General features: G+C 44.5%; 1 protein-coding gene across 4 annotated transcripts in view; it reads left to right on the top strand.

Moving 5' to 3' along the window:
• NCAM2 (neural cell adhesion molecule 2) overlaps nucleotides 1-27,784 on the top strand; it is a 525,500-nt gene that overhangs the window by 249,958 nt on the left and 247,758 nt on the right. For all 4 annotated transcript variants that reach the window (XM_060234386.1, XM_060234385.1, XM_060234388.1 and 1 more), the window contains exons 6-8: nucleotides 9,844-9,961; nucleotides 13,747-13,907; nucleotides 18,431-18,576. In XM_060234386.1, the coding sequence (XP_060090369.1) occupies nucleotides 9,844-9,961; nucleotides 13,747-13,907; nucleotides 18,431-18,576 (425 nt within the window). The remainder of the gene's footprint in view (nucleotides 1-9,843; nucleotides 9,962-13,746; nucleotides 13,908-18,430; nucleotides 18,577-27,784) is intronic.

Raw genomic sequence — 27,784 nt, 5'->3', positions numbered from 1 at the left:
CTTAATGAAAAAGAATGGTGCTGACAGCCAATTTGAAACTACTGTTTCACATCAATGCACAGCTGAAGTTCAACTACATAGCTATGTCAGGAATCGTGTGCTAGGGCACAGTTTCATTTACTCAGAATCATTGCATTGACATACACATCTAAGTTCTAGTTCTAAATTTATTTTAAATCTTACTAATTCAAGTGAACTGATGCCTGGATTGCATGAGCTGTACTGACTGCTCCATTATAAGGGTGTTTGATGTAATCTTCTTTGAGAAGGTTTGGATTATATGTTATGTGCCTGGAGTTCCTTTGTAGAATTTTGAGTAGAAACAAAATTATTAGGTTTTTTTATTTACTTGCATTTTTCTGTGGTGTCATGATCCTAGGCCTAGTGTGGCCTACAGGCTCCAGAGAAGCCTGCCTAGGAGTTGCTAGTGGGCCTACATCTCCCAGGATCCCTTCTGTCACTGTGATGGGGGGGCAGAGATTTTGGAGGAAAACTGGCCAAGGAGACGTGGGATCTGGGAGGAAAGCACAAATAGGCCAAGCTTCAGACAGGGTTGTTCTCTCTGGAGAGGCTGCAGACAGAGAGATGGTAGTTCTCTCTGGAGCTGGAGGCAGGTTGCAGTCAAAGAGGGATGCCTCATCCAAGGAGTTGGTTTGAATGTAGGAGAAGGGAACGTCCAGTTAGTTGCAACAGGGCTGTTTATTTCTTTGTACCAATCTTTACTGTGTTTCTTTATTCACTGTTGGTCTGAAAAGTTTTACAACCCACTTGTTGTTTTTGAGCACTTACAATAAACTTGTTATTGTTAAACTGCCTGGGTCCTCTCCTCTTGTCTCTTTAGTCACAGTTAAAATGTATTTGCCCCCCCCCCCCCAGTCGGAATGAAGAGACAGAGACAAAGTGTTGGGTATAAAACTGGGCCGCTTTATTAAATAATTAATCAACCTATAACTGGCAGGGGTGGACCTGAACAGGACAAGCCCCTGGGGTCACACCTGGACCCCGCCTTGTCCAAAGGGCGAGCCACCCTGCCCCCAGCACAAGCCCGCCGTATTCAGGTTGTAGCTGAGCGGCCAGGCCCCAGCCATTCTCCACCTGGGCTAGCATCAATCCCCCATGGAAAGATCCGCCCAGGTGAGGCTCTCGATGATCTGCATTCCCCGCACTGAGCCGTGTAGCCCATCTGCGGTTCCTACAGACCACCCGCACCACTGGTGCTAGGCCATAGGTGCTCCCCTGAAAACACTATGGCCAAAACATCCTCCAGCCACAGCCAATGCCAAGCCTCTGCTTAGGCATTAGCGCCCCAACGGACAGCCCCGAGCCGACCGCAAACCCTGCCGCATCTCTTCTAAAAAGGCCCGGTTACCCAACTCCGAAAGATGAACCCCATCCGGCATATGGCTGAATGAGGGAGAAAATCCCCAAGCCATTATCCATGGCTTTCTACAGGGCCCTATTGGCCTTGCGCCTAGCGCGCTCTGTCTCCCCAGGTGACAGGGAGAACCTACAAGTCTTGCATGGTGATCTAGCTGACCACACTAGGGCCAGCCAAGAAGGACAAGCCCCTGGGGTCACACCCTGACCCCGCCTTGTCCAAAGGGCGAACCACCCTGCCCCCAGCACAAGCCCGCCAAATTCGGGTTGTTGCTGAGCGGCCAGGCCCCGAGCCATTCACCACCTGTGCTAGCGTCAATCCCCCATGGAAAGATACGCTCAGGTGAGGCCGTTCAGTGATCTATAGTCCCCACACTGAGCCGTGTAGCCCATCTGCGGTTCATACAGACCACCTGCACACTGGTGCTGGGCCATAGGTGTTCCCCTGAGACCGCCCCAGCGAAAGACCCAGATGTGCGGAGAGGGTGCCCTGCTTCTCTCCGCACTATGGCATACACCAGCCGCACTACGGCCTACATCAGCCATTCTCCAACTGCCCCGTCGCTGAGGCCCAGCTGGGTGCCCGTTGAAGACCCGTTGAAGACCGCCTGGCTCGAGGGGCCGCCTGGTACGCCCTGCTGTGTGCTCAGATGAGAACACGCTGCCCCTCACTACGAGCCACAGCACCTGTAAAACAGAAAAATTGTCAGAACAAGTCATGACCAAGAGGCGATAAACCCTCGCCCTCCAAAAAATGCCCCCCAGGCAACCAACCCATGTTGGATCCCGGCCTGGGGCACCCTTCCCGCAGTGTCAGTCATTAGACTGCATAGTTAAGTAGCTAATACATAACGTCCAAAAACAGGCCATCAACGTGGCCGCATGAAGCAGCGCGGCCCCGGAAAGGGGACAGCATAACCCGTGCCACGGAACGAGCCAACCACTATGCGGCCCTGCGGTGCCCTCAAGTGCCCAAAACTGGAAAGCCGCTTTGTCATATGCCCTTCTGTTAGTAGGCTTTCTCAGCAAACCCGTGGCTTTACCAATAAAGGCCAGCACCGCCAGGTGGCACCTAATAGACCTCAACTCCAAACCTCTCTCTCTGCAACGCGCAGGATTGCATAATATGAGCCGTCGAAATCGGCCAGTAATCCCGAAGCACCATGAGCTGTCGAAATCGGCCAGTAATCCTGACGCACCATGGCCCTAGGAAATCCGTCCTACAATACTCCCCCCTGGTACTAGGTGCCAAAGCCAGCTGGATGTCCCTACCAGCTTCAGCTTCCAAATAACAGAGGTCCGAGGGGAATCGCGTCGGCCGCGAATCAACTTCCGGGGCGAGCTGCCGAAAGCACCACAGCTATTAGCAAGGTAGAGCGTTCGCCGCCCCATTGCAACCTCCGGGCACGTGCCCTACCAGGAACCCAATATTCAACCAGAGGTAACGAAGTGTGAATAACCTACCAGGTTCATTACCCACACGACTTAGAGGTCAAGGAGTTGATAACATGTACTACCGCCATGTTATCGCCCAGACAAGTCCAAACTGGTCGGCGAGTAGCTCACCCAAAAGCCAAACTGCCACTAGAATTGGGAAAAACTCTGAAAATGGCGGGACTGTACTGAACCCGCTGTCCAAAGCAGGTGCCCCTAGCGGGCAAATACACCTCGAGGAGGCCTCGCCAGGTACCACCGCCTTGCGTGCCAAGCTAAGGTGACCCACCACCTGCCGCAACTATAGCAGCGACACACTGCGTTGCCCCTTCAGGGCAGCCAACCGGCCCCTAAGGTCACAACCTTATTCTCCGGCAGCCAAAATGCCTAAGTAATGTAAGCACCGTATTGGGCCCCTCGGAATTCTCTAACACCAAAGGCACCCCCCAACGTGATGGCCAACTCCTGAAAAGCATGTAAGAGCCAGGCACATCACCCTGTACCTGCTGGACCAACAAAAGGTAGGCGCCCCGATAGTAAGCCATGTCATTAAGCCCGGTCCTATCCTAAAATGCCCACTCCACCAATGATTCCAAAGCGCTTGAATGCAGCGCAGGAGACAGAGCACCCCATCAGGAGGGCCTGATCCACATAAAATTTGCTCTCACAACAAAAACCCAGGAACTCCAAATCCTTGTGATGAACTGGCAAGAGGCAAAATGTCGACTTAATGTCGCATATTGCCCTCGCAGCCCCAAAACCACAAACCCAGCTGGACATTGACCGACTGGTCAAAGGAAGCGTACCATACTGAACATAATTCCATACTTTACCGACGCCCCGCTGGGGTAGGACCGGTAAAGAACGAGGCGATATTCCCCTGGCGCTTATTAGGCACCAACCCCCGGGGGAGATACGCATAATGTGGGTACAGGCAGCGTATCAAAAAGGGTCCTGAGACCCTGCCTTCCTGACAGTCTTTGGCGATCTTAGCCGAACTACGTGCTCAAGACCCGCCACCGACTGACGATTAGCTGCCAAAAGAAACAAGAGGGGCCCAGGCCCCTGATAAGGGATCCAAGAGCCCAAAAGAGAAACACCTCGGGCCATCCATTTTGCGTGGGAACTTACTCAATAATCAATTGGGTACCCTCCATCGAATGGAGCTGGGTCCCATTTTTAGGGGGGCAGCTGACTGCCACCACCGCCACCACTGGGGCGCTCCCATCCCGGCCACGGCTTTGACCTGATACAGGCGGAGAAGGCGAGAGCCACACTGCAAGGCGGACACTCGTGATTGAAATTGCAGGATTTTCAGCCCAGCGCTACTAGGCACTGCCTCATGCCACCGCCCTGCACCCTAGGCCACGCCCCCAGTATATGCGCATACTGCTGCCCCCACCAGTGTGAAATGCCAGGGGAGGGGTGACACCGTGGGAACAACAGGTGTCACTGCCGGGGCGGCCTGTGACCCACGGCCGGTAAGTCTGAAATACCCAATGCGGATTTGTAGGGGGCCGCCCCCACGTACCCCAAGCCCAAGGCGGCCTGGGACCCCCTGCTTGGCGGGAGTAATGGGCTGCCCAGTGCCCCAAGCCCTACCCCCCGACGCCGGGGGGGGGGATGGAATTCCAATAGGACTGCAGGACCACTATTGCGTCTGTTGCAGCAGGAGCTCACGACTGACACCAAGGGCATCCCAGCCCAGCCCGGGGTATGCTGCACTCCGCCACCAGACGCGCCGCCGCTCGCCCGTTCCCCGACGGGCCCTTGTCAGGGCCGTCGTCCAGGTCCGGTTCCCATTAAGGTTCGGGCCAAGGTGCGCCGCCCTGTTAAGCAGGCAAGCGGGCCAGCACCTCCGTCTAAAAAATTGGCTGTGCCGAGCGCCCAGATGCGCGATAACGCCACTCCCGAATGGGAGCACCCCTAGCAACTCTTTCCTGCTCGGGGGCCTCTAAATGGCCCTAAAGGCACCTCAGACCCGCTCCCCCTGCCCCGTCTCTGCAACAGGACCGGGCTGCAGGCCTCGCCCCCGGGCCGGGTGGGCGGGCTGTTTGTCCTTAGACCTGCCCTACACTTTCTTGGGTGCCATCAGGACTCCCCCCCCAACCAGCCGCCAGGCCCACAGCAGTAACTGTGCGATACCTTCCCAGCCGGTCTCAGTTCCCCAGTCAAGCCCATTAGCCACAAAAAGTGAATGGGTGCCAATAAGGTTAATGCACCCTGTAGGCACCAGACCCAACTAGGGGAGAGAAGCTCAAGCACACCCCAAGCAGCTCCAATATGAAGGCTGAGTCCACCTCCAGCCAGCTACCTGAACACCCGGCCTCCGCCACGGATCGAACTCAAATCATGAGCAGGGCGTGGGCTGCAGCACTGCATCTTTAACAAGCTGCATCAAGGGGCTCTTCCAACTCTTCCAACCCCTACCTCCCATATGGGACATCCCTCCATGTTGGCGCCCCTATAGCAACCATTTTTGCACAATAGCCTCAGTTGACTCATGATGGCCGACCAACCCGCTCCCCTTGTCCAGGGTCCTGACAGGGCATGGTTGCCGCCTCCGCCCCGGGACGAGTGGGCAGGCTGCTTCCCTTGGACGGTCCCTGACCCTACTTAGGTGCCATGATATTGCCCATTAATCCCGGCCGCACCACAGAGACACTGCTGAGAGGTAATATGAGCCACACCGCTTGCTAACCAGGAAGGACGGGGGGGGGGGGTGAATGAGGCAAGGCCGGGTCCTGATCAGGCACAATACCATGAGGAGGGGGGGGACCCCCGAAGAAGGCCTCAGGCTGAAAACCAAACCCAACTCCAAAGACATTTTGGAATTGGCTTCCCATTGCCTGACTCACAAGCAACCCCGGGCTTCCTCAGTGACCTCTCATCCAAAGGCCAGCCTAGGCTGACCTTGCTCAGCTTCCAAGATCTAATGAGATCAGGCCAGCCTAGGCCATTCAGGTCAGGACAGTCTCCACCAGCCGTCTGCAAGCCCATTATGCCCACAAGCTTCATCCCCATTAATATATTATTACTGTCTCTTTGCCACCTCAGGACCGTTGGGATCCATCTAAGATGGCCGCCACTTGTGTTGCAGGCCGCGCTTGACGGCCTACCGCCAGCGTCAGCCCAATCGTTCACAAAATGGCTACCGCATGCGCCGCAGGCCAGGCTTAACCACCTGCCGCAAGGGTCCTCCCTTAATTAAACAACAGGCCGCCGCGTGCACTCGTACCGCCTCCCCGTCCACCTGAGGAATACCAAGCGCGCTGCGGGCCGTGCGTAGCGGCCGCCACACACTACCTGCCTCCCTTTGCCGCCTTACGGGGGGGGGAGGGCGGGAAGGGGGTTTGCAAAGCACGAGGCGGCTGGAGAGAGCCCCAAAGACCGCCGGACTACCCTAACGCTCCCCACCCAGCTCGCTGTGGGAGAGAAACCTGGCCGTGCTAGCCTGGTGGGGGGAGGGGATGCAACCCACCCAGGGGCACTTCCCGCTCCCTTGCCGGCCGAGAAGGGCAACCACCCCCCCCAAACGGCCACCACCTACAAAACCCCGGCTTCCGCACGCAGTCGCCATCACCCAGTCCTGAAGGGCTGAAGAATTGCCGCTCCCCGCACGCGCTGCCACCGGCCGCTCGCGCCTCAGCCGCCGCCAGCGCCGCCGCACGCTCTTCAGGCCCTTCAGACTGGCCCACGCCCGACGTCCTAAGCCTCACACTGCCAAGCTCCGAGCTCCGCTACACGTGGCTCTCACTCAGAGAGCCCAAAGGAACTGAAGAGCTCTGGGCAGGGCCAGGGCTTATATAGCCCTGACGCCGTGCCCAGAAACGGACCCGGATATGCCGGGTTGAGCGCTCTGTTGCTCCCTCCTTCCGAGGGGGCAAAGGCGGCCCCCAGCCTGAACGCCGGCGATGCCGGCTTGGCTGGGGAGGGCCGAGCCTTGCCATTAAGGAAGATACAGGGGTTGAGTGGGTGTTCTAGGTCCTCCAAACAGACTCTTAACAGTGTGGTGGCAGACCTGGTCCCCTACTGTGTGACATATGGTTTGGTATGTCTGTGTTTTAAATATGTACACATTGCTCCCTGTTTCCAGTAGACACACTTATCCAGCTGTATGGGCTTTAGGGTTGCCAAGTCCAATCTAAGAAATATCTGGGAACTTTGGGGGTGGAGCCAGGAGACATTGGGGTGGAGCCAAGATCAAGGCTGTGACAAGCATAAAGGGAGTTCTGGCCATCACATTTAAAGGAACGGCACACCTTTTCAATTCCTTCCTTCCATAGGAAATAATGAAGGATAGGGGCACCTTCTTTTGGGGCTCATAGAATTGGACCCCCTGGTCCAATTGTTTTGAAACTTGGGGGATATTTTGTGGAGAGGCACTAGAAGCTGTACTGAAAATTTGGTACCTCTACCTCAAAAAACAGCCCCCCTAGAACCCCAGATACCTATAGATCAATTCTCCATTAGTTTCTATGGGAATAAATCTCCATAATAATAAGAGTTCCCAGCAGACATTTCCTTCCCCTCCCCCCGCTTTCTGATGACCCTGAAGCGGGGGGGAGGGCCTCCAAACCGGAGGATCCCCTGCCCCCACCTGGGGATTGGCAACCTTAATGGGCTTCATCTTTGACATTTTGTTGGAACTCCCTAAGTGATATTTCTGTCTTAAGGGTACCTTCATAATGTGGTTGCTGCAATGAGATGGTAGTATTTAAATTGCAGAACTCCTGGAGACAACAAATCTTTACTTCAGAAACAGCTCCTTAGTACAGACCATAGCATTCAATTTTTACTTTTTTTTGTTGGAAGACCACATGTGATATACTAACTTTGAGGGCCCGTTCATGTTAGAGGGCCCGTTTGAGGGCCCGTTTGAAAAGTTAGAAAAACTTGTAATGCTTACATGATTTTGGTGCTATTATTTATTTGAATTTGAATTGGCACCTAGCTGCAGTAAGCGTGTACCATTGCCATTTGGAAATCTATGACATCATTCTAAGTGAAGGATTACCTAGCCTCATCTAAAATACAGGATGACTTTGGAATGCTGAGGTTTAGACTGGTGTTTTGTTTCTGTTTAAATTCACTTGGATCTAGCAAGGAAGCCTTGAGACTAGGGAGGACAATTGTAAAATACTTCTACTCATCAGGAGATGAATTTATTCCCTGGGCCTTAAAGGTATTTAATGCTAAAGTTCTAAACCAATTCTTGTATGGTGCAGAAATTTGGATTCAGGCCATTTCTGTCCAGTATTACGACTCCCAGATGTGTTTTGGGCATAGCACTGAGAGCAGAACTAGCCGAATTACTGATGGAAGCCAGGTCTTGGATTGATGCATTTATTTGCAAAGTAAAAGTTTTAAAATCCAAGGGAGGATCTATGCTGCTTGGGTTTATCCAGACAGATAAACATTCTAGCCTATGGGACCAACTAGTTGAAAAGAAAATGACATGCCTAGGAATAACAAATTATATGATTAGGAATACAGACATTAAAGACGCCATAAAACAGATTGAAAAATGTGTAAGGTAGCTGGATATTCCAAGCATGTCTGTTAGGGTACGCATGGTATCTTCATCACTCCATTTGGGAAATGCCCTTGTGATGCTACTGCCAATTTATTTTTTGATAATTTGACAATCCTAGATCTAAGAAGAGCTTTTACTTTTGCAAGAATGAGCACTTTTCCATCGGCATTCTTGGAGGGCAGATATAATAGAGCATCATACTCTAATAGAACATGCAGATGCTTATATGATAAAATTGAAACTATCGAACATATTATATTAATGCCATATTTAACAGGTTGAGGGCTAATTTAGTTACCCTTTTACTTTAAAACAGAATTCCTAAATGTGCAAGCCCAGGTGTCATAGCTACTATTGGATACAAATGATCATGTCATCCTCTCAGTGACAAAACGCATAGGCACAATAATCAGATATAAGAGAAATAATAGTGAGTAAGGTATTTAAAAATAATTTTTGGTTCTAACTTCTGCTTAAGGTGACAGCTATATGTGCAGTACTAGGTAGATGGATAGACAGACAGACAGACTTCAGATGAATTTTGATAGTTAGTGTGATATAGGTATATAGGTTCTTCCAAGCGAATGGGTTATGTTTCATGATTCAGATGGTGTTTGGGTAAGTAACCTTCAGCCAAACTGCACTTATTTTTTTTTTTAAAAGGGTGAATTTTGGTGTTGAGATGAATGATTGTCCTCTTCAATGATGTGAGGTTATGTAGGTTTTGGCTGGGTTTCAAGAAGATAAATAAGATATTCTGAAGTTTAGAAAATCATGAAGAGCAAGCAAAGTTACATACTGTTGCAAAGCTACAGTTATACATTAAGCCAAACTGTATTGGTTCAGCAATTAATATAAATGTAAATACACTTGAACATTAAATAACTCATAAGATTCAGTGTGATGAACCATCATTAGCTACGCAATCAGTAGACAATTTAGGTACAAAGCAAGAATGCAGACACTGGAAAACTTGAAATGAATGCTGTACAAATAAATTAATCACTTAATGGGGAAAAAGCAGATTTTGCCTTCCTATTCTGTGATTTTTTTTTCAACAAATAGGTATTGTGCTTTGCATAAGATTGAGACCAGAACTGATTTTAGTCCTGATGCCAATATCAAAACAAAGTAATAGTAAACCCCTCCCATGATTCACCTGTCAGTGGGCTCTCCCCCATGGGGGAGAGGTGAGGATAGAGAAATGGAAACTAAGTTTTCCTGATGTTTACGGACAACAACAAGATAAGCCTGGAGCCTTTAAAAAAAGTGCTTCCTTCAGGTCACCAGTTCCCTGGAAGTCTCATCATAAAAGATTTAAAGAAAAAAATAATATCACTTGAATTAAAACTTCCCTCCACCTCAGCCTTGTGCCATAAAATTGTGACACTGTGTTTGCAACTGATAGTACTAAAGATGACTTATTTTAGACCATGTGATAAATTTGTTTTAAATTACCTGAGTTCATATATGTCTATATTTGCATTTTTGCCCAGTTCCTCCAGCTATTACATTGCTCCAGAAGTCATTCAATGCCACAGCAGATCGAGGAGAAGCAGTTACTTTATTTTGTAAAGCCAGTGGCTCACCTGAACCTGAAATCAGCTGGTTTAGGTAAGTTCAAATCTCTTAAGTAGTGAAATTTAACACCCAAGAGATTTACATATTGTGGAATACAAGTGGGGGACCCACAAGAAACTTTCAGTGAAGTTGCATCCCATCCCCTGTGTTTGCTTCTTTCCCTCTCTCCCTTCTCAAACAATCTTCCCCCTATTTCTTTTTTCTTCTCCCTCTTTTATTTCTCCATTTCTCTGACAGTCTCCCCCCTCTATTTCTCCCCTCCCCTTCTTTGAAATGACCACTTTCTTCTCTGATAATATAGATATCAGTATCATGATATAAATATGTATCTATATTATGCAAACTTCAGTGTATATATTTCAGAAGATGTGCTTAATCTTGCCCAGAAGGCATAATCTTGTGCAGAGTTACTCCATTCTAAAACTTTAAAATCAGTGCTTGCACACTAGGGTGTTGGTTCATAGGACTGCACTTAGCGTGTTCACTGATTTTCTTTTTTGCATTTGTTTCCCCCTAGTCCTGGAAAAGCTGCATGGTTTCCCTCTTGCTGCTCATATCCCCTAATTGTCATGTATTTCATGAAACACACAAAACCTGATTGAATTTTATGAATTGTATGGTGATTCAAATAATTACAGACAAAAATTTAGTTTGCATCAGTTTTTGAAGTCATCAATTGCATCTATTTTCAATGTTTTTACAAATCATTTTTGATAGACTTGTCACATCTCCCCCAGTTCTTCAAAAGTGTAATATTTTAACTGCTTCTACCATTGCAAGTGTAAAGCTACAACTATCTACAACCCTCCCAACGGAGTCCTTTTCTTAGCCTTGTTGTTTCCTTTACCATATTTCTTGAATAGACACAGTAAGTCTGATTTTAATGAGACCTTCCACATCCTAATTAGAACAAGAGTCCAAGTGCAGTTGTATTGCCATGGGGAACAGGAAATAAATTTGTTGGTAATTTTGTTTCAAAGACTAACAAATGCAGCCAATTATCAGATATTACTTATTTGAACTCTTCACCTCTCACATGCACATCTCAGCTAACTGTAAAGATGATAAAAACAACTGGACTGAAATTTGAACAACTAAGTAGAAGTTAGGGTTGCCAGCTCTAGGTTGGAAAACTGAAAATTTTCAGGTGGAGCCTGGGGAGGGTGGGGCTTGGGAGGGGAGAGAACACAGCAGGGATGTGAAGCTATACAGTCCATTCTCCAAAACAGCCATTTTCTTCATAGGAATTGATCAATGTAGTTGGAGAATATTTGTAATTCCAGGAGATTTCCAAGCCCCACCTGCCAGTTGACAGTCCTAGTACAAGTAGTTTTGATTGTCCTCTGCAGTACACCCAGTCCCAAAATATTGCCTTCTACACTTTTTTATACTATATTCTTATTATGCTGTACAATATCCTGATTACACCAAGGTTGATCTTGGGGAACCTACTTTACCAAATATTCTTCATATTTAAATAGCATGTGGAGTATAGCATAGTTCATCTCTCAATACCTTAATTTCACAAATTAAATGAATAATCCCAATGCTTTGCTTTAGAAGGAAACATTCTACATAAGAACATAAGAGAAGCCATGTTGGATCAGGCCAGTGGCCCAACCAGTCCAACACTCTGTATCACACAGTGGCCAAAATTATATATATATACACACACTTACTGTGGCTAATAACCACTGATGGACCTCTGCTCCCTATTTTTATCTAACCCCCTCTTGAAGCTGGCTATGCTTGTAGCCGCCACCACCTCCTGTGGCAGTGAATTCCACATGTTAATCATTTTATCCATTCTAACCCAACTGCTCAGCAATTTCATTGAATGCCCATGAGTTCTTGTATTGTGAGAAAGGGAGAAAAGTACTTCTTTCTCTACCTTCTCCATCCCATGCATAATCTTGTAAACCTCTATCATGTCACCCCGCAGTCGACGTTTCTCCAAGCTAAAGAGCCCCAAGCATTTTAACCTTTTTTCATAGGGAAAGTGTTCCAAACCTGTAATCATTCTAGTTTCCCTTTTCTGCACTTTTTCCAATGCTATAATATCCTTTTTGAGTTACGGTGACCAGAATTGCACACAGTATTCCAAATGAGACCGCACCATCGATTTATACAGGGGCATTATGATACTGGCTGATTTGTTTTCAATTCCCTTCCTAATAATACCCAGCATGGTGTTGGCCTTTTTTATTGCAATCGCACACTGTCTTGACATTTTCAGTGAGTTATCTACCACGACCCCAAGATCTCTCTCTTGGTCAGCCTCTGCCAGTTCACACCCCATCAACTTGTATTTGCAGCTGGGATTCTTGACCCCAATGTGCATTACTTTGCACTTGGCCACATTGAACCTCATCTGCCACGTTGATGCCCACTCACCCAGCCTCAACAGATCCCTTTGGAGTTCTCACAATCCTCTCTGGTTCTTACCACCCTGAACAATTTAGTGTCATCTGCAAACTTGGCCACTTCACTGCTTACTCTCAACTCCAAATCATTTATGAACAAATTAAAGAGCATGGGACCCAGTACTGAGCTTGGTTCTCTTGACACAGTCCAGATTACAGGTTGCCTTACAGGGATGTTTAGGGTCACTCTCACATTATTGGATTGTTGGATGATGTATCCCCTCTCCCTTCACTGTTGCATTCAGATTGTATTTCCTGAGTAGAAGCAAGTTTCTGCATTGAATACTGCGGTTGTTTTTATAAAACTGGTTGAAATGGGGTCTTCAATGGGAATGACTAGTGATATAAAAAATAAACCTTATGTCTTTCTTATAGCCAATTTAAATTATATGTTTTGAGGAAGTTGATTTTCCCCCAAAAAACTTAAAATACAGTATTTGTTACTCCCCTTCATTGCACACGCTCTTTAATTATTAATGTGTCAAAGAATTCTCAGTAATCTCAGCTGTGAAAGTTTATATTCTTGCAACTAGATATAAGCAAAATCTTCTATTGCCTTGGGAAATTTTTTCCCTCCCATTTGTGCAGACTGCATAGTCTGCATCTTATGGAATATAAGCTTTGGTTTTATTCATCTGAAAAAGGCACAGCTTATTTAAGAGAGAAACAGGTTATTTCAAATGTACTTTTTACTTCTCAAAAATGTTATTGAAAAGAGGTTTTATGTTGGTTAAACAAACTATATTCTGTAAGCAATTAAATGAGATAATCATTAATACCATATAAGGTTTCTGTTTTTCTTGGATCAGGTTTTGCAGAATTCAGTTTGTGTTGCATTCTTGAACTTTGTCCACTAGTATGTTGAAGAACGGGGGGAAATATAACCTGATTTTGCAATGTTTCCTTGTTGAGAGTACACCTTTGATGCAAATTGTGGCAGTCGTGAGTGATGGATGGAAGGAGTATTTGTAGTAGTAGTAGTAGTAGTAGTTCAATGTTACCAGAAAACTATATTGGATCTTTCTTCACTGGATCTTCACATCTAGTAGACAGGTCAGGATCTATAATAACTTAAATTAGTGTTTTTTAAACTAATTAATTAAACTGACTTACTCAATTAAACAGTCATCAAGTAAGTCTTATCCTGATTATACAATGTAATAATAATTTCATATTTTGGATGAACTACCCCTATTACATTTTTGGATGAACTACCCCCATTTTTGGATGAACTACATATTTTGGATGAACTACCCCTATTACATTCTGTAGCACTAGCTACAGAAGTGTGTAGTATAGATTTAACATTTTAAAATGGAAGAGGCCAGGTCAGGAATATGAACTTTTATGTTCTAGAGTATGTTTTGTGGCATACAAATCTGTTTTATTCTTTAGAAAAGGAAAACATATTGAAGAAAATGACAAATATACATTGAGAGCGAGCAATACAGAACTAACCATCAGAAATATCAAAAACACTGATGCAGGTCCTTATAACTGTGAAGCAAAAAATAAAGCAGGAAAGGTGATGAATCAGACATTTCTTCAAGTTTTTGGTAAGTATTGTCCTTGAACTACAATCATCTAAAAACTGCCAAATGTATTTCATTTGTTGCCACTGAATTTCAGTTAAACTGAGAAACTCTTGGAGTTTTATTCTTCTTGGCTAGCTGGGATAGGGACTCTCATGCCTCTGAACTTCCATCATATTTCACCTATGCTAAAATTCATGGCAACCTTTAATGCTGAGTACAATATATGAGGGATTTCTTAAGAAGCTAAATGATTTTTCAGGAAGGCAAGCTTGTCAAATGTAAATGAAAATTCATACAAATAGTACAGTTATTCCTGGTTTGAAAGGCAAGATGGTCTAGGAAGACAGAGGGAACACATGCCAGTTCAGCTTCCAACCTGTTTACTAATCAGGTATCTGATTTAATCAACAGTCTACTCAGGTGTTCATAACCTGTTTGTACCATTTGGTACCAACAGGCTAGTTGAAGAAGAGTGTCTGAAGCTGACTTCAGAAAGCTGATACTTTTTTAAAAAAATAATACCTTTGAATTGACAAATGGAAAATTAGGTATGTCTACATTTTCCACATTATAAGAATGTTAAATAAAGGGGAGAGAAGATAGGTCATATTTAGGAATGGGCATGAACTGAATTTTTGCAGTTTGGTTTGTGGTTGAACCACAAACCTATACAAACCAGGAAGTTGATTTGTGAACAAAACTGGTTCATATGGGTTCATGACCCCTGATTTCTGTTCTCTGCCACTTTTCACCAGGAGCAAGAAAGCAGGTGTTTAAGTGGAGCTGAGCCCAATAAAGCCCTTTAAATACCTGAGCTGAGAGAGCAGGCTCAGCTGTTTGGAGCCCAAAACAGCTGAGCTGCAGGAGCGGGCTGCCCCTGTGGCTCAGCTGTTTCTGATGTAGTTGAGCAGCTGGAATAGGCTGCCCCGACTGCTCAGCTGTTTTGGCAGCTTTTGCTGCCAGTGTACCCATAAACTGCCTTAAAATTTGTGGAGGTTCATGACCTGACTGCAGTTTCTAAACTTTACTGTTGTTCGCAAACCGTGAACCAGCCAAAATTCATCATGAACAAAATTTCAAGATTTAATCACATGAATAAGCTCTAAAGACTAGTGAAACAATTTTGATTAAATCTTAGCATGCTTCCCCTGCATGTTTTGTTCAGGTCAGAGGTACAGGCATTGTATTATGAGCCATCAAGTTGATTCTGACTTACAGTGACCCTAAGAATTAATAATTTCCAAAATGTTCTGTCATTAACAGCCTTGCTCAGGTCTTGCAAATTGAAGACTGTGCCTTCCTTTGTGGATTCAGACCACCTCATGTTGGCTCTTTTGCTTTTCCTACTGCCTCTAGAATCCAGTTATTTGTCTGTATGTATATGGCACAGCCTTACGTAGGACACAATATTGGTAGTCGTAAAGTCCCATGCTGAATATAGTCTTAAAGTCCCATGCTGAATATAGTCTTAAAGTCCCATGCTGAATATATAAAAATAGCCTTGGTGCATCAAAACTATGATCCATCTAGATCTGCACCCTGTTTCCTGCCAATCATATGCACTATAAGCATGAATACAGAGGCCCAAACTTTCCCTTAGTGTCATTCCCCGCCCCCTGAGCAAATTGGTTCAGGTAGGAATAGAAATCCACTGCCATGATTTCCTCATCAACTGTAAGTTCTGACCCCCGCCCCCCCCCCCAAATACTTTTACTGTGTCAAAGCAAGTCCGGCAGGTTTGGAACTTTCCAGTGTTAGGATATCAGATGTTGACTCTCAGCTGATCAGCTTGAAATGATCTTCTACTCCCCCAAAATGGTTTCTCCTAGCAAGGGTCTAACAAAGTTTGCCAGGAGTGAGATTAGAAGCCAAATCCCCATTGGGAGGCAGGGCCGCCCTTCCTCCTCATTTTGTTTTCTGCTAGTACTGTGAAAGGTGATGGAAGAAATTTAAAATGAATCCATGCAGCATCACATGTAACAGTATATAATTTCTTATATACAGCTGGAAGTTACATAGGACAGCTTTAAGAATTGCCTTATTCTAGAGGTCACTATGTCCTTTTTATCAGAAGTTATGTGGCACTGCAGCTGGTACTGTGTTTCTTTCATATGCCCACCCACAACCTTCTCACTCCCAGATGACCCCCTGATGAACTGAGAATGAGCACCTGAACTATCCTGGGAATCAACATCTGAAAAAGCCTGAGCTAAACAGATTTGTGTTTAGCTCATGTTCTGATATTCCAAACAGGGTGGCTGAGAAATTTGGCACATCCTGTATATGGAAAAGGAAGTGCATCAATATCCTTAATTACTGCACTATACCTGCTTTATAATCAGCAAGAGCTTCACCTCACAAAGGTTAGTTGGTTTGGAGCTAAGGTTAACATTTATGCTAGGAATACCCAAGTGAATAAAAAATGAGTGTTCTTTTCCAGGCTGGCAAGTCATTTTCAGTCCGGCTGATCCTTAGATCCTTTTCAGTCCAGCTTCTGCCTGGGCCACGGGATGGAGACAGTGTTGGTCACCCTCATGGATGATCTCCGGCGACATCTGGATCGAGGCGGTGTGGCGGGATTGCTGTTGCTAGACCTATCAGCGGCGTTCGATATGGTCGATCATCGGCTGCTGACCCACCACCTCACCGACGCAGGGATTCAAGGGTTAGCCTTACAGTGGCTTTCCTCTTTCCTTGAAGGTCGGGGACAAAGGGTGGCGATTGGGGGAGAGCTGTCTCAGAGGCACCCACTTAATTGTGGGGTGCCCCAGGGGGCGGTTCTCTCTCCAATGTTATTTAACATCTACATGCGCCCCCTTGCCCAGATCGCCCAAAGATGTGGACTGGGTTGTCACCAGTATGCTGATGACACCCAGCTCTATCTATTGATGGGTGGCCGGGCTGCCAACGTCCCTGTAGATCTGGACCAGGCATTGCAAGCCGTGGCTGATTGGATCAAGCTGAGTGGGCTGAAATTGAATCCAGAGAAGACAGAGGTCCTTTGCCTAGGTCGCAGCGGTCCGGAAGGAGGGATCTTCCTTCCAGCTTTTGATGGGGCACCACTGGTACCAGTGCGCGAAGACAGGAGCTTGGGAGTGCTACTGGAGTCTTCCTTGACAATGGAGGCCCAGATAGCTGCCACTGCCAAATCCACCTTTTTTCATCTTAGACGGGTGAGGCAGTTGGCCCCCTTCTTGGAACGAGGCGACCTGGCAACAGTGATCCATGTGACGGTCACCTCCAGATTGGACTACTGTAATGCCCTCTACATGGGGCTTCCCCTGTACCGAACTCGGAAACTGCAGCTAGTGCAGAACGCAGCAGCCAGGCTGCTAGTGGGACTACCTCAGTGGGAACATGTGCAGCCTAGGCTGCGGGAACTGCACTGGCTGCCAATCATATACCGGGTTCGTTACAAGGCGCTGGTTATCACCTTTATGCCCTATATGGCCGGGGACCTGCCTACCTTAGGGACCGCCTCACTCCATATGTTCCCCAGAGAGCACTGCATTACAGCTCACAAAATCTTTTGGAAATCCCTGGGCCTAAGGAGGCCAAACTTAAAACAACCAGGGAGCAGGCCTTCTCCATAGAAGCACCCCAGTGGTGGAATCAGCTGCCGGAAGAGGTGTGGGCCCTACGGGATCTTAATCAGTTCCGTAGGGCCTGCAAAACTGCCCTCTTCCAATTAGCCTTTTAAGATGGAACCAGAACTAATATTACGCTATCTTGGACAAACAGATTGTAGCACCATTGTATTGTTTTAGCTTAATTTTAATATTAATTTATATATTGTATTTATGCCATTGTTATAATAATAACAATAATAATAATAATTTTATTTTTATATCCCGCCCTCCCCCGCCAAAGGCGGGTATTGTTATACCATGATATTATATCATGCTTTGTAAGCCGCCCTGAGCCTGCCTTGGCGGGGAGGGCGGGGTATAAAAACTTATTATTATTATATTATTATTGGCATGTCATTGCAATTTTCCAGACTGAGGGTTTTGACAATAAGCGTCTAGTCTTGAATCACAATTACTGATTGACTATATCTGGGTTTATGTATTTATTTATTTGCTCTGACTGCATGAACCACAGTCCTGTATTGATGTATTTTTAAAAAAATGTAGGGGGAAGGGATCAGAGTGATGGGTTTTTCAGTAATTTCATATTAGGCAATTATGTGCATATGCAGAATCTTGCTTAACATTCAGAGCTAAAGAAAGAAATTATGGAGGCAATACTAGTCAATTCATGAATCAGTCAAACAATATTTTGAACATGTATTTTTTTTTTAAACAAACAACGAACATGTATAGATGAACCAGGTGCAATCATATTGTGAACTTTTCAGGGGCATTTCGTGCCTTTTCAAAACCTTTTTCACTCTGAACTTTCCCATAGGTTTTAAAACTTTGGCTCAACACCAATAAATGCTTGTGTTTACTGAAAACCAAAAATATTCTCAAAAATATGAGTACATTGTGTTATTCATATTTCAAAGCAAGAATGAGTTATATAATTTATACTTCTAACAGTACAGCCTCAAATAATACAACTCAAAAATGAAACAGCCATTGAAAATGGTCAAGCAACTCTCATCTGTGAGGCAGAAGGAGAACCTGCCCCTGAAATTACTTGGAAAAGAGCCATTGATGGGATAACATTCTCTGAAGGCGATAAGGTAAATCAATCTATCTTGAATTTTTTGTAAGAAACACAATTATAGTGACTAAAATCTGAATATATGTCTCTTGCTCATCAAAAACTAAACAGGGACATTTTTAAGTATGACTTTGAACTGAAGGTCATGTTGTATTTACATGATAATTGTACTATAGAATGAAAATCCAGGTATAGTAACAAATGAAACGAGTTGTGCTGCCAAATTATACAAGATAAATGTTTAGAGGAGAAAGGTGTACTGTTCAAAATTGGTTCTCATTTTGGGTCCTTTAGTTGCAATCCAGAAAATGATCTGCAAGAAGAATTTTTTCCCCTTAATGTCTATGGAAAGGCTCCAGGAATTTTTTTTTTGTTGGGGGAGGGTGGCTTTGAGGTACAGTATCTTAGTACAATACATTATTATTGTCTTCAGATATGAAGGCATTTGAAGTATTGGTTTGTATGGCATTGTTCATGTCTAGAGAATCCAGGCTTTCAGTTTAAGAAAGAGCAGGGCACAGGAGCACTCTGGAGAAGACCCTGATGCTGGGAAAGACAGAAGACAAAAGAAGAAGGGGATGGCAAAAGATGAGATGACTGGACAGCATTACTGATGTAACTAACGTGAATTTGAACAGATTTTGGATGGTGGAAGACAGGAGAGCCTAGTGGTCCATGGGGTCACAAAGAGTTGGACTCGACTATGCAACTGAACAGCAAGAGCAGTCACTATCCATCTTCTGCAATAAAATATTGTGAAGGCAGATCAAAGGGTTTTGTTTGTTTATTTGTTTTTGTTTTTTTAACTGAAGTCTCTGACACAAGGCAAGAGGAGAAGGATGGGCAGGTCTCCTAATCATAGTTCTTCCTTCTTTGACAGCTATTAGCTTATATCCCACAGTTGTCATTCTTTTATTTTGTTCTATATTTAGCAAATTTACATGGAGTTTCAGCTATAAAAACCAGTCAAACATCAAGAAGGGGAGCTAGTATTTTGCTCCCTGATTGTTATGGCAGACAAAAGGTACTTTGCAACCGGGCTTGTGATATGGGAACATTGGTCAGATAGTAGAAAAAAAAACTAACTTCGCTTCAGGTAATCCATAAAAATGATACAGAATAGGTTTGATTATGCAGTCCCGCACTTCCCCATAAAAATCACAATAAAGGAAGACATGGGCGACTGTTTCAAGGTGCCTTCCATTACATGGGCAGACTCTATCCTGATAAGGGATATTGGCAAACCTCCCAGACAATACCACTGAGGGTAGAACATTGAGTCTTGCTTACATAAAAGAGTGGTGTAACTGGGGTGAAGTAATCTGGGAAAGGTAGGCAGCAGGCAGCCCATGATCTGGGAAGATACCAAATGCTAAAGGGGAACAAGTTTTATGTCCAGACGAACAAAGGGACTATTTCTCAATATCTAAGATCCTCTGTTTCAGGATTCTGAATGCCTGCATTTCACTTAGCATACAGAGGTTGTCCAAAGGTACACCTATGGAATGTATTTTCTTCTGGATCTGACTATACCAGTGGAAACAAAGGAATCCGCTGGCATCATATGGATATAACTAGCAGGGTCTGCCCTAAAGTGTAGGCGTAGCCAAAACTTTATAGTTAGTAGCCATGCCCTGGTCTCCATCAAATGGATTCCAGTCTCTAGGCACATTGCACCATAGCTGACACAGTTGGAGACCCCTAAAATATGGCGTAAAAATGCTGCCTGAATTTGCTCAAGTTGGAAATTGAGGGTGCAAACCCAAATGGGGATCCCATATAACAACTGAGAAACTGTTTTAGTATTAAAATCACAAATGGCAGCTGGGACAAATTTGTTGCCTTTCTTGTAAAAAAAGCTAACCACCGCAGACGAACTACACCTTGCTAAAATAACTGCTTGCTTGGGTTGTACTGTCCAGTTATGATTATATTGGAAAAAGGCCCCTCAAGTATTTGAAAGATTTCACCTGTTCAATATTATTTGCCTTGAGGCACCACCTTTGTGGTTTCCAGGACTTTGAAAATACTAAAATTTTGGATTTTACATAGTTTATAGACAGGAAATTTGTCTCGCAGTATGAAGTAAAAGCAAGTAACAGGCGCTTGAGGCCCTTCTGCGAATGTGACAGTACAACTGCATCATCGTCGTAGAGCAATAAAAGAATAACGGATAGCCCAAGTTTAGGGAAGTGACCATCAATCGCATTTAGAGAGGGGGCCAGATCATTCAGGAATAAATTAAACAAATAGGGGGCTAGAATACAGCCCTCTTTGACTGCCCGATTGGAAATGATCTTTGAAGTTAATGCACCTAGGTCGTTAGATTGCACTTGGCAGCTATTAAGGGAATACATTTTACGAATAATAAAAAATAGGCGTTTATCCAGACCCATGATGTCCAATTTGTTCCAGAGAAGATTCCTGGGAAGAGTCAAATGCCCTTTTAAATCAAGGAAGGCCGCAAACAGCCTTTTTCCCTTCTACCACTGTATTTCTCTATCAGATGGTTAAGAATTATACAGTGGTCCATTGTAGACTTGTCAGGACAAAATCCAATCTGTTCCCTACTTGGGAGATTTTGCTCTTTCATCCGTGAAGTGAGTTTTTTTAGGAGGTGTCTCACATATAATTTGCCTGCTATGTCAAACAGACTAATTGGGCGATAGTTCTCTGGTGCTTGTGGGTCACCCTTCTTATAAATTGGGACAACTCTGGAATTTGTCCATGATTTAGGCATGGTCCCTGTTTTATCAATCACTGTGAAGAGAGTCACCAGAGGGGAAGCCCACCAGTCAGAATTGTTTGTGAATAATTCTGGTGGGAGTCCATCTGGGCCTGGAGCCTTCCCTGGCTTCAAATGATTGATTAGATTATTAATCTCATTAGGACTAACAGGGGGCCATTCAGGTAGATCAGGGAGGATTTGTTCTTGCTGATCAGATACAATGGTCAGAGGGTCAAAAAATAAATGGTGGAAATGGTCTATCCAGACCTTGGCAGGAATAGAATGTCTAGAACAGTGGCTCTTCACATCAGAAGCACCAATAACTAATGACCAGAAAAGCTTACTGTTAGAGGCAGTAGAGGCACTAATAAGCAAATCCTAGTTCTTAATAGATAATTGTCTTTTCTTATGAGCCACTGTATCTTTAAGCTTATTTTTCAGTTTGAAGTAGCTCAGGGGGATATTAGCAGTGAGGCTGTTACGATAAGTGTGATATACTGCACGCAGTTGGCGTTTCAGTTTTTGGCATTCCTTATCATACCATGGGTCTGTCTTCCGAACTAGGGGACTGGATTTAGCGGTCGATTGCTGTTTATAAAAGTTAATTATAGCAGAAGTTATACTGCTATAAATTTGAAGGGCCTCAGAAGGGTCTGCAGCTTTGGCCAGTTGCTGATTTTTTTCTTTTGGTGCTTGCTTTGTTAACTTCAAGAGTCCCGTGGTGCAGAGTGTTAAAGCTGCAGTACTGCAGTCCTAAGCTCTGCTCATGACCTGAGTTTGATCCCTGGTGGAAGCTGAGTTTTCAGGTAGCCGGCTCAAGGTTGACCCAGCCTTCCATCTTTCTGAGGTCGGTAAAATGAGTACCCAGCTTGCTGGGGGGAAAGTGTAGATGACTGGGGAAGGCAATGGCAAACCACTCTAAAAAGTCTGCCATGAAAACGTTGTGAAAGCGACATAACCCCAGAGTCGGAAACGACTGGTGCTTGCACAGGGGACCTTTCCTTTTCATTGTTAACTTGAATTTTATGAGTTTTATTGTAGTTTGATTGCTTGTTTTAGACTATAACTCACTTTGAGAGCCTACTGTTCAACTAATTTAGTGGGATACAAATGCAAAAGTCAGTCTCTCTACCTTTAATGGCACATTAGTCTGAAATTATGATACTTAAGGCTCCCTAAATCATATGTGATGGGAATGTCCAACAGTGTCAAATTTTTGGAATGAAGTGGTATAACAAATAAAACTTATATTCGACCTATCTATTCCGGTAGACTTTAGACTTCTTTTATTTGATATCTGACCGGATAAATTGGTGAGTAGAGATCAGAAATCCTTAATTTTGACCATGTTGGCAATAGCTCATATGACAATCATTAAAAATTGGAAACCTCCACACACACCCATGATTGAAATGTGGTATGATAAGTTACGGGACCAGTATGTAATGGGAAAGACAATGGATAACCTCTTTTTTATATAATGATAGTGATTTGGCTATAGATTATAATTTTCTTTGGGCCCCGGTTCTGGAATTCTTTGGAAAAATTTCTTTTTTTGCCTAACAGAATGGATTATAGGCTATTATTGTATTCTTAATAGCTAGCATATTATGTACTGTTTTTGTAAATTGTTTGTTATATTCATCTAATGGTTTAAATTAGATTTTTGTATGCTAGATTTATATTTTATTATTTACTTTCTTTATGCTCCCTTTGTGTTGGATTAGAACTTGTACCAATCTCATTTTTTATGCTCTTGAATCCCTTATTTCTTTGGTTTTTTTATATAAAATAATTTATGAATACAATAAACCATTTTCCTATTTTTACAAAAATACAAAAAAAAGAAATTATACTAAACCTAAGCTATTTCCACACTAGTGATTTCCCTGGGTTGAATGTTTTCGTGAAGTGTGTGTCCCCCCCACTCCTTCCCCACAGAGTTGTGGTGTATCTGTCTTGATTTTAATCTTTGTTATTAGGCACCTTGAGCCTATCATAAAGGAATGATATATAAATTTTGGAAATAATTACCTTCCCTGAAGACACAGTGGTTTATAAATCCTATATTCAGGATCCAGGATCAAGGGGCCCACAGAAATTAATATAAATTAATATAATTACTAGATAGAAAAGAACTGAAAGACTGACATTTTACCTCCATTTTATCTCTGGCAGGAACATGTGCTATATTTATTCATATAGCCAAATCTCTTTGGGGTGGGGAGACTTACCAGCAGTCGGGGAGGACCTGGCTGGTGTTTCAGCAACATCATGGGCAATGTGGCAGTGTAACCTTTGGCACGCACTGTAAGTGACATAATTATGTTGCAGGGATATGGAATTTGAGCATAAACTCTATGGCAAATGCCATTTTTATCATTGAGGTTTTGCCCAAATAGAGCATTCCACATAACCAGCAATACAATGACAATACAATAGCATGCTGGAAGTGACATCACCACATTGATGGTGATATTACTGAAATGCCAGCCTAGGCCTCCTCCTCTGCCAGTAAGTTCCAGCCTGGCCTGGCGCTGAGCTTTCCAGGGGCCTAGGCTGAAATCAGATCCCCATCTTTTTTTCTTCCAACTAATGACGATGACGTCATCAGGCCATGCGTGGTGCATGTGGGCCTCCCTATTCTCGGCCCTCTCCTGCTTTGAAGTGGAGAGAACCAGGCACCCCCCCCCCAACCTTGCCGAGAAGCAAAGCCCCGGCAAGAGCAGGAAGACAGGTGTGCTCAGAGCCACTGGCTCTGAGCGTGCTCGCTCCTCCCCCCCCCCGACCTCATCAAAGCCTTGGCAAGGTCGAAGACAGCATGTTCACTGCCATGCCACCTCCCCTGACTTTACCAATGCTGGGGTGTGTGGCAATGGCAAGGTCAGGGAGTGGGTTGAGGGGAGACGGGGAGCTTCGGCGAGGGTGGGGGCAGAGAGTGAGCACACTCAGAGCTGGTGACTCTGAGCACGCCCACTTTCTTTCCAACCTTGCGAAGGCTTTGCAAGCCTCTGCAAGGTTTGGAGGTTAGCGGCACTGGACACTGTAAGAGAGGGGGAGCCTCTTGGTGCTCCTAGGGCTGTGGCACCCCAGGCGGCTGCCTAATTGGCCTTCTCCCACGTGCTGGCCCTGATCCCAGCACTAGCTAGCTGTTTGGTGTTAGAAAGCAGGGCCTGGGCCAAGGGATCTCCTGCCCTCCACAGTCCCTGGCAACCCTGCATACATGGAAAAATGAGCTTTGTGGTACAGTGCACATCGTGGGATAGTATTATGCTTCTTGTTTTTTCTAGTGATCACAAGGCAATATGTGGTTTTTCATATCCTTTATGCCTTAAAATCTCTTATTTGTTTACAATTGTTGGTCTTCGTTTTCTGATATAGTGGGAGATTATCAAGATTGCATATTCTCAAACAGGATTGTTTGTGGGTGGTGTTAATTTTGCTGGCTTTGCTTGAAGCCTTTCTGTGTCAGAATACTGATATAGTTATATGTAATGTTCCTGATTTTTTTGCCTGTTTTCTGTCTCATAGTCAGACTCCTATAGGTGGTCTGCTTGTGCAAGATGGGTAAAATGGTAATTGCAACTTTCTTCTGTTCTTTGAACTGGAAAAATGCAGGCTGTGACTTCCATGTTCAAATGATTTGGTTGTTCTTATACTGTGCCAGTCATGTGGGTAAGTGGCTCATGTTAGCCATTACATGTAGAAATGGGCAGCCCATTTATCAATGGAAATCATAGAATCATAGAGTTGGAAGGGACCTCCAGGGTCATCTAGTCCAAACCCCTGCACAATGCAGGAAACCCACAAATACCTCCCCCTAAATTGACAGGCTCTTCATCGCTGTCTGATGGCCATTTAGCCTCTGTTTAAAAACCTCCACGGAAGGAGAGCCCACCACCTCCTGAGGAAGCCTGTTCCACTGAGGAATTGCTCTAACGGTCAGGAAGTTCTTCCTAATGTTGAGCCAGAAACTCTTTTGATTTAATTTCAACTCATTGGTTCTGATCCTACCTTCCGGGGCCACAGAAAACAATTCCACATCATCCTTTATATGACAGCCCTTCAAGTCCTTGAAAATGGTGATCATATCACCTCTCAGCCACCTCCTCTCCAGGCTAAACATGCCCAGCTCCTTCAACCTTTCCTCATAGGACCTGGTCTCCAGACTCCTCACCATCTTTGTCGCCCTCCTCTGGATCCATTCCAGCTTGTCTATATCCTTCTTAAAATGTGGTGCCCAAAACTGAGCACAATACTCCAGGTGAGGTCTTATCAGAACAGAGTAAAGTGATACTATCACATCACATGATCTGGACATTATACTTCTGTTGATACAGCCCAAAATTGCATTTGCGTTTTTAGACACCGCATCACACTGTTGACTCATGTCCAGTGTATGATCCACTAAGACCCCTAGATCCTTTTCGCACATACTACTGCTAAGACAAGGTCCATCCTATAACTATGCATGGGATTTTTCCTACCTAAATGCAGAACTTTACATTTATCCCTGTTAAAATTCATTTTATTGGTTTTAGCCCATTTTTCTAGCCTGTCAAGATCATCCTGTATCCTGTTTCTGACTTCTACTGTATTTGCAACCCCTCCCAATTTAGTATCATCGGCAAATTTAATAAGCATTCCCTCTATTCCATCCAAATGGTTATGAAGATGTTGAACAAAACAGGTCCCAGGACAGATCCTTGAGGCGCTACACTTTTCACTCCTCTCCTAGAGGATGAGGAACCATTCACAAGCACACTCTGGGTGCGATCTGTCAACCAATTACAGATCCACTTAACAGTAACAGGATCAAACCACATTTTACCAACTTGTCAACAAAGATAGCATGTGGAACCTTATCAAAAGCCTTACTGCAATCAAGATAAATGGCGTCTACAGCATTCCCCTGATCCAGCAAGGTAGTCACTTTCTCAAAAAAAAGAGATCAGATTAGTTTGACATAACTTGTTCTTGAGAAACCCATGCTGGCTCTTAGTAATCACATCCATTCTTTCTAAATGTTCTAGAACCAACTGTTTGATGATTTGTTCTAAAACTTTTCCAGGTATAGACGTCAAGCTGACGGGTAGGTAGTTACCCGGATCCTCTTTTTTCCCATTCTTGAAGATGGGGACAACATTCCCCTGCCTCCAATCTCCCAGCATCTCTCCTGTTCTCCAAGAATTCTCAAAAATAATAGCCAGAGGCTCAGAAATTACATATGCAAGCTCTTTTAGAACCCTCGGATGCAGTTCATCTGGCCGTGAGGACTTAGTTTCATTTAGGTGTTTATGTATTACCCCTATCCTGATCCTAGGTAGGAACTTCGTACCCTCCTTATATGTTCTGTTTTCGCTATGTTGAGCACCGTTTCCCTCAGAAGAGAAGACTGAGGAAAAGTAGGAATTGAGCAGTTCCACCCTCTCTTCATTACCCATTACAATTTCACTTTCCTGCCCTCGCAATGGGCCTACCATGTCTTTGCTCTTTTTCTTACTCTGAACATAAGAAAAGAACCCTTTGTTGTTGTTTTTTAGCATCTTTGGCCAGCCTAAGCTCATACTGAACTTTAGCTTCCCTAACTTTTTCTCTACAAGCACTGGTAGCTTGTTTATATTCATCCTTCCAATTCCTAAAGGAGTCTTTTTTATTTCTCAAGTCTTTAGAAAGCTGTTTATAGAGCCAACACAGGCTTTTTCCATTTTTTCTTCTCATAGGAATCATCTGTGATTGCGCTTTCAGTATTTCGCTTTTCAGTAATTCCCACCCATCTTGAACCCCCTTTCCACTTCTTCAATCAGTTCTTCCTTGTTGGTGAGAATCAAGTCAAAGATAGCAGATCCCTTGTTTCCTTCTACACTTTCTGGAAAAGGAAGTTGTCAGGAATCTATGTGACTTTTCCTTTTTATCAGAGTTGGACTTCCAACAGATGTCCGGGTCAAATCTCCCATGACCACTGTAACCCTTCTCTTTGAAAACTTTGCAATCTGTTGTAGGAGTATCTCATCCAAGTCCTCTGCCTGGCTTGGTGGTTTATAGCAGACCCCCACAATAATATCACTGTTATTTCTTACTCCTTTTATTTTTACCCAGAGACTCTCAACTGAGCTGTCATGTTCAGATTCACATATTTCCTCACAAGTATATAACTCTTTTACATATACTGCTATGCCTCCGCCCTTTCTTATTTGCCTGTCCCTTTTAAATAAGTTGTACCCCTGAATCCTAATGTTCCAGATGTGACACCATCGATGTAGCCAGTCATTTGTTTGAAGTATTCTTCTTTCTCGTCCTAAGCAACAGGAAGAACTGATGAGAATACAAGCTGTGTGCCCAGCTCCTTCACCTTCTGACCAAGAGCCACATAGTCTTTTCTAATATGTTCATGTCTATGACAGGCAGTATTGTTCATTGTTCATTCCCACGTGGATCAGCAAGAAAGGATCGTTATCCAAGGGCTTGATAAGTCTTCCAATCCTTTCTGTCACATTCT

This window comes from Heteronotia binoei, chromosome 3, assembly GCF_032191835.1.
Source record: "Heteronotia binoei isolate CCM8104 ecotype False Entrance Well chromosome 3, APGP_CSIRO_Hbin_v1, whole genome shotgun sequence".
Taxonomy (NCBI): domain Eukaryota; kingdom Metazoa; phylum Chordata; class Lepidosauria; order Squamata; family Gekkonidae; genus Heteronotia; species Heteronotia binoei.
The sequence above is the reverse complement of the archived record's forward strand: the minus strand, read 5'-3'. Positions and strand labels throughout refer to the sequence as shown.